A 7,782-nucleotide genomic window follows, 5' to 3' on the forward strand; every position below is an offset into this window, starting at 1 on the left:
AAGAGTAGATTAATGGATTCTATTTCGCGATATTCTTTTTAATCTATTGCAACAATTCATATAGTATTTGCTAGCTATTGATTAAGGAATAGACTTTGCATTTTGCTCTCCGAGAAATAGATCATATTTGTATCTTTTAGAATGAACTCAATACTGTACAGCTTATCAAGCTTTTTTAGATTAACTCTTAAATCTTCAAGGGTTATATGTTCTAACTTAGAGGAAGAACGAAAACTTGTGAAAATTAAAAATATAAAATTATAAAATTGAAAAAGTTATTACGTCAAATATATTGATTGAGATGATGGAGAACTTCTATGGGATAGAGTTTTGTCCTTTATTGATTAATTAGCTAAATAGGATAAAGAAAAGTCATTTCAAAAAGTTATAATTTTATTCAGCTTTCATTTTATAATACAAACATAATTTAGAAAATAAAATGTATGTAACTCTCTTAAGATTTTATATTCAATAAAATACAATACACGCTCAACGCACGTATCCTAAAACTAATAACACTAAAACTACTACATGTAACATTAGGGACAAGATTATACCGGCTTTCTTCATCTTGGAAACGAAACATCAGCCAAACGTGTCCAAAAATAATAATATCAATTTTGATATCAGGATTATTTTCTGATTGTGCTAACCAAGTTAAAAGTATGAGAAATAAATATTGTAGATAAGAATTAAGATCAGACATCATTATTATTTATTATATTATACTAGAAATAATACTCCTATTAATTAGCTATATTAAGTGAAGACGACATTTTCTGAATGCGAACATTTAAAACGTTTTCAGACATTTAAAACCTCGAATGCGGAGGCAACTAGTATAAATGAGCGATCCCACATTTTCATAATTCATAGTCACCGTCAAAAATCCCCATTTCACCACTTCCTCCTCACTTTTATCTCTTTCTGGTGTTGTGCTATTGTAGAAATGCAGTCGTTACCTATCTCACACCGGTTGTTTCCGGCCACCCACCGGAAAGTTCTGCCACTCGCCGTCTTTTCTTGCCGGAGCTCAACTTCTTCACTTTCGCTTCGTGTCCGTACACTACAATGCCGCTGTCTTCACTCTTCATCTCTAGGTAGTAGATACCCCCACTCTCTCAAGTAATAATGTCTCTACTTTTTTTTGAATAAAAAAAGAAGTAAAATTGTCTGTACTGATGCTGTTTTAAAATTCATAACAATCTTATTTCAAGTTGAGTTTCACGAATGTTTTGTTCTTCAATTTATTTTTTTTGAGCATTTCTTATTGCTTGGGAGCTGCGCTGCTTTGCTACGTACGATATGTTTATGTGTGAGAGAAATTTTTGTTTTCCTTTTTTTTTTTTTTGGTTTCAGTTATGGATGAGGACAGGTTCATTGAAGCTTCTAAAAGCGGAAACTTGATTCCGCTGCAGAAAACCATTTTTTCTGATCATTTGACTCCGGTGCTGGCTTACCGGTGTTTGGTGAAAGAAGACGATCGTGAAGCTCCAAGCTTTCTCTTTGAATCCGTTGAACCTGGGTTTCGGGGTTCTAGTGTTGTAAGGGGATTTAAAAATTTGACTTTAATTTTTACCGCTTCTTATTTACTTATCTTTTGGTTATTGATTCAATAATTACAATGATGCTAAACGTCATAGTTGGTTTTAATTTCTTAGGGGCGCTACAGTGTGGTGGGGGCTCAACCATCTATGGAAATTGTGGCTAAGGAACACAATGTGACTATATTGGACCACCACACTGGAAAATTGACCCAGAAGACTGTCCAAGATCCCATGACGATTCCGAGGTGTATTTCTGAGGAATGGAAGCCCAGGCTTGTTGATGAACTTCCTGATACCTTTTGTGGTGAGGATTTTGTTTTCATTAGTTGCGGTATAAGTTTTTGGATGTGAGGAACTGTTTGTTTTCCTACTTTCGAGAAGGAATAATAACTGTAGGGCTCTCAATTAACAGCTAAATTTCACTGGATACACAAATATGCTTAGTATAATGGTTTGTGTTCAAAATTAGTTTTGGGTTTTTTGTCAACTGGTGAACTATCGGACTATGAGGTGCGCTATATAATATTTAAAGCTGCAAATCCTGCTGGTTTCCTGTGGAACTATAATTTATGTCAACATGCGTAAGTTGCTACTGTTTATGCAATAAATAGCATTAAACTTTTATGTTGGCTGTATGTTGAAAGGAAAATTAGGTTGTAATGATGAAAGTATTTGAGGCATGGATTCAAGGGCAACTACCGCTAGCTCTCCATTTATTTAGAAACAGTGTCTAAGGTGTTAAATTTATGGGCTTTTCTTGCCCGGAAGCGATTCATGATGCTAGATTCCATTTTGATCCAAATCAGGAAGTTTGGATATTGATGATTAACAGCTATGGTTAAATTACCTATCCCCCCCCCCCCCAACCACAAAAAAAAAAAGATTGTTATGGTATTCCAGACACAAACTTAAGTGACGGGAGCTCTATGTCACTTGTAATATGGTGGTATAACTATCTGAGTTTTTTGGATGTTTAATGTCACTGATTACATGTATTTCTATGTGCATGCTCATGAAGATCATCAGAGCATTCCTTAATTTAGAAATCTGCCTTTCCTGCTTGTTTTTGTCTTTATACGAGATCACAAGCTTGTCATGTTCTAAAAATCTCAAGCATAATTAAGCGGGTCATGTTGTGATAGTCATAAATATTTCCGCATGGCTTGTCAATGTGTGGGACTTGGGGATCTAAAATTTGTTGTAGTAGTTAAATAGTAAAGTTAGATATGTATGACATCTATGCGGAAAAAATGTTGCACTTCTGGATATGTTCTCTAACAGTATCCATAAATCAACTCCCCAATTCTCAACCAACTCCAATAATTTTAAATGAACTGTTTCTGTTTGGAGCTTCCATATTATTATTGGTCACTCCGTTCTGTTCCATCTCATTACGGTCTCGTTGATGTCATTTTGCATCAGTGTTCAGTTGTCCTTGATAATTTATGAAATATTTGAGAAGGCTACTACACCTTGAGTTCCATGCACATCTGCTGGCATGATATCTTGGTAATCATAAAGGAGGATTATTTCTAATGAACGTGGCTTAAGTTGGTATTAAATATGAGATAGGAAAATATATTTTTTTGATATGGAGAGATGATATTTATTCCTGTTCTCTAGGATTTATTTATTGGAACAGTGGTTGTCTGCAAGGAGGGAATATCAGTATAGTGCTTAATTTGCACGAGTTGCGTATTCTTTTTCAGGATTTGCATATTACACCTAATTCCTAAAGTAAAAGAAGAATAATTATGATGGATAAAAGACTCATTTACATTTTCCAATCTGCAACTGTACTCTATTGATGCTATTATATACAGTTCCTCAGAAGGATATTACATGTGGTGAGGTGACCGGCATCATAATAAGTACACATAATAGTGCCATTTATTGTAATGTACTGCATTTTTAATAATGTCTCTGAGAAGAAATATTAATTCAATGTTCCTGTTATCGTTGCTAACAGGTGGATGGGTTGGTTATTTCTCATATGACACAGTTCGGTATGTAGAGAACAGGAAGTTACCATTCCTAAGGGCTCCAGAGGATGACCGGAACCTTGCAGATATTCAACTAGGACTATATGAAGATGTCGTTGTGTTTGATCATGTTGAGAAGGTATTTTCGTCCAAATAAAGGTTGGAAGAGCTCTTGAGTGTTACTTATGAATGGTCTCTTATTCTTTTACCCATTTTAGTTCTTATCCAGCCTTTTCAAAGTCAGGCTAACATCTGACGTTCTTGATTTACTTGGCGCATATAAGAATCAACTTTTACAGGATGATTGCTTGTGTTAAAGTTGAACCACATGTATGATTAACTACTTTTCCACTTAGGACATAATACAAACACAAGCAATTTAAGCATTATGAATGAACACATACCTCTGTTTTCCTTTATTATGCACATGTAGAACATTTTCAGCAATTAATGACACATCTTTATAGTTTTTCATATTCTAGAATCACCAATTTGCATTAGATTTCTTTTCTTCCTCGCCTTCTTTGTTACTGTTTCCATGGCGCTTAGGAATTAATACTGTCAACTTTTCGTTCCCGCAGAAAGCACATGTGATTCACTGGGTGCGGTTGGATCAGTATTCATCTCTTCCTGAGGCATATCTTGATGGGAAGAAACGCTTAGAAATATTAGTATCCAGAGTACAAGGAATTGAGTCGTAAGTCCTTTTTTGTTTTTCTTTATGCATTAAAACTAGCAATCCAGCAATATTATTTGCTTATCCACATCTAAGCTTATTTTTATTCTTTAGTCCAAGGTTATCTCCCGGTTCTGTGGATTTCTGTACTCACACATTTGGACCTTCATTAACCAAGGGAAACATGACAAGTGAGGAGTACAAGAATGCTGTCTTACAAGCAAAGGAGCACATTGCTGCAGGAGACATATTTCAAATTGTTTTAAGTCAACGCTTTGAGAGAAGAACATTTGCTGACCCATTTGAAGTCTACAGAGCATTAAGAATTGTGAATCCAAGCCCATACATGACTTACATACAAGTCGGTTCTTCTCTTTCACTGTGAGTAAATATCTGATCTCGGTTGCCTGCTCCAGTTGACTTACTATGTTGTCTTTTCTATATCAGGCCAGAGGCTGTATTTTAGTTGCATCGAGCCCGGAAATTCTGACACGTGTGAAGAAGGTAACAGTGATGATCTTGTTCTTCTCAAACATTTAACCTTAGATTTAGCTTGGGCATTGCTGCTTTTCTTACGGCATATTGGAACCAGGGTCCATAGTGTCTCCCTTGTTTTCTGTTCACACATTTTAATTCCTTCTTAGTTTTTGAGAGTTTGTAATGTTTATATACATCATTTGTTCCAATGACAGAGAAGAATTGTTAATCGACCATTGGCTGGGACAAGCAGAAGAGGGAAGACACCTGATGAGGATGTGATGTTGGAAATGCAGATGTTAAAAGATGAGAAACAATGCGCAGAGCACATCATGCTGGTTGATTTAGGACGAAATGATGTAGGAAAGGTTTATTACTGACCATTCCAGAATTTTTGCATCACCAAGAGCTTTAATATATATCTTGTTCAATGAGTGGCAGAGAGCCTTGCTTGGTAAAAAATTAGAAATAGAAATACTAAAATTATTAACTGCTTCCTTTTTCTGCCCATTTTTTTCATGAAATGCTAACATAGAGGGTGTCATGCAGCATGAATCATCTGCTTCTGCTACACTCTTTAACATTCTAGCCATACAAAATGCAATGTCCGTCCCCCTTATTCTTTCCTGTTAGTTGTTACCTCTCTTCTATCACAGTGTGAGTATCTTCTGTTCCACAATATACTTCAGGTAGAGCCCTTTTCAACTGTGATAGAACCCCTCGGCGTTGGTTGTTTCATGTAAATACAACAACTGAACTTGGGTGCCTCTTTTTTTGTTTCCTGAATATGTTTTGACTTGCACTTGAAAAATACATTGGTTACCCAAATATTTCCTTTTCTTGCTATAGGTGTCAAAACCTGGCTCTGTGAATGTTGAAAAGCTCATGAGCGTCGAGCGGTATTCCCATGTGATGCACATAAGCTCCACGGTGAGTCCATATTTGATTTCGTCCGAGGTCATACTGGAATCTAAATTGCCTTTTGATGTTCTTGTTGGACTCTAATTTTCCTTTACATTCTGCTCATTCCCGAAAATGCAAATAACATGGACAAAAGAGACCCAACAGGGAAAGAAAAGAAATTCCGAATTGATGATACTTTGATGGTTCATATGTGACTATCTCTTATGTTGCAGCTACTGCCTGTGTGTCAAATACATTTGCCTGTGCGTTGGAGCCTGTCTGCATGCATCTCATATTTTTTATGACAGTGATATCTGAGCGAACTTGTGCGCACCTCGACTATTCCACTGAGTACCTGCTACTTCGTATCAGTACAAGTAGTAGGTAAACTCTGCTCCCAAGGCTTAGGCAGGTAGCAAGAAAGCACCTAGTATTTTTTGCCTCCACTGGAATTTGAACCTGAGACATGAGGGTTCTCCTCCAACTTAAGTAACCACTAGGTAACCCCCCTGGATGCCCTGCATCTCATATATGCTGTTGAAACAAAGTAAACAAGCTCAAACGTAACCCAAGATATGTAGAAGTGGACTCTAAATTCACACATAGCTTCAGAACTTTGCATTTATAGAGGATCAACTAGAGGCAATAGTGAACAAATACTCCATGTCAACAAAGGTAAAAGATGTGTTGAATATTCTTTTTTCAATCAAGAAAATATGCAGTGTATTACATCTCCCAAAAAATGATCTTTGGTTGTTCCATGTGAGGCAACATCTGACTTCCTACTACTTGGAGTACCTGGATGACATTTATGAGCATGACTACTTACAGGAATCACATTATGACATTTTCTTCACCACAGGTCTCTGGAGAGTTGCTTGATCATTTAACCTGTTGGGATGCACTACGAGCTGCATTGCCTGTTGGGACCGTCAGTGGAGCACCAAAGGTTAAATTCTTGACTTTGAATTCGCTGGTCTTTCATTGTTGATGGAATTTTAGTTTCACGTTATTACCTTCTCTTAACAAACGTGGGAATATAGAGGCGACGTTACATTCTACACTGATACTTGCTTAAAGTGAAGCTGATCTATATCTGTTTGTCCTACTACGAGGACCAGAGGAAGAGTTCCACTGATTTCCAATTTATCAGCAAATCAACATGATTTTGAAAGACAAGAAAAGTCCAACTTCATTTTCTATATTTAACTAACAAATTTGTACACACGAGAAAGGTTTCAAGTCCTGCTCTTTGTTCATGTATCGTGCTATGATCCAGGTAAAGGCCATGGAGTTGATTGATCAACTAGAAGTAACTCGGAGAGGGCCTTACAGTGGTGGGTTTGGAGGCATTTCCTTTTCAGGGGATATGGACATTGCACTAGCTCTAAGGACGATGGTATTCCTCAATGGAGCTCGTTACGACACAATGTATTCATATACAGATGCCAGCAAGCGTCAGGAATGGGTTGCTCATCTCCAATCTGGGGCTGGAATTGTGGCTGATAGTAATCCTGACGAGGAACAGATAGAATGTGAGAATAAAGTAGCCGGTTTGTGCCGAGCCATTGACGTGGCCGAGTCAGCTTTTGTAAAGGGAAGACACAAACCATCAGTCAAGATAAATGGTTCTGTGCCAAATCTATTTTCAAGGGTACAACATCAAACATCTGGTATGTCGAAGGACAGAATACATGAGAAAAGAAACTAGCGAATATGAAGATGTGCATATATATATATATATATATATATATATATATATATATATATTCTAAAGTGGTTTTCTTGTTCAGTTTAATGTTTTAGTGGATTGAGACTGTAGTTGCAGAAGAGAGTTGTTTAGAATGACCTTCATTTTGGTGTTCCTGAAGCTGAAAGGAGAATGCACATATATAGCAAATTGATAAAATGTTCAATCCTTGTATGCGGGTGAGAATCAATGCCATCAGCAATTTGGAAAAGCTCCTTGCGACGCTGAGAACATTTAACACTTCCTTGTCTTTTCAAACTGAAACACTGTTCCAAATTTTAAGGAACCTACATTCAGCTGACTTCCTTTATAAATTAATTAATACTGTAATTTAGTTTTGTGTGCATGTGTGAGTGAAGGAACCGGAATCAGACTACCTGAGAGAAATTATCAACCTGGGGGTATGAAACCTGAAAAGATATATATGTTTTTGTTTTTTGAAAATCG

General features: G+C 36.6%; 1 protein-coding gene across 1 annotated transcript; it reads left to right on the top strand.

Moving 5' to 3' along the window:
- The first annotated feature begins 845 nt into the window (after nucleotides 1-845).
- LOC104229392 (anthranilate synthase alpha subunit 1, chloroplastic-like) lies at nucleotides 846-7,779 on the top strand. Its single transcript, XM_009782034.2, has 11 exons — nucleotides 846-1,100; nucleotides 1,360-1,544; nucleotides 1,662-1,851; nucleotides 3,517-3,668; nucleotides 4,111-4,226; nucleotides 4,320-4,566; nucleotides 4,653-4,709; nucleotides 4,898-5,050; nucleotides 5,532-5,612; nucleotides 6,448-6,534; nucleotides 6,865-7,779. Exons 1-11 carry the CDS (start codon nucleotides 950-952, stop codon nucleotides 7,294-7,296), a joined length of 1,851 nt encoding a protein of 616 aa, XP_009780336.1. The 5' UTR covers nucleotides 846-949; the 3' UTR covers nucleotides 7,297-7,779.
- Nucleotides 7,780-7,782: the final 3 nt, after the last annotated feature.

The sequence above is a fragment of the Nicotiana sylvestris genome, chromosome 3 (assembly GCF_000393655.2).
Source record: "Nicotiana sylvestris chromosome 3, ASM39365v2, whole genome shotgun sequence".
In the NCBI taxonomy this organism is placed as follows: Eukaryota; Viridiplantae; Streptophyta; class Magnoliopsida; order Solanales; family Solanaceae; genus Nicotiana; species Nicotiana sylvestris.

Excerpts from the sequence above, each read along its gene's own strand:
- LOC104229392 (XM_009782034.2), top strand. The coding sequence starts at position 950 with ATGCAGTCGTTACCTATCTCACACCGGTTGTTTCCGGCCACCCACCGG. Across the intron at positions 1,101-1,359 it reads TCTTCACTCTTCATCTCTAG|TTATGGATGAGGACAGGTTC; the intron begins GTAGTAGATACC and ends TTTTGGTTTCAG. Across the intron at positions 4,227-4,319 it reads AGAGTACAAGGAATTGAGTC|TCCAAGGTTATCTCCCGGTT; the intron begins GTAAGTCCTTTT and ends TTTATTCTTTAG.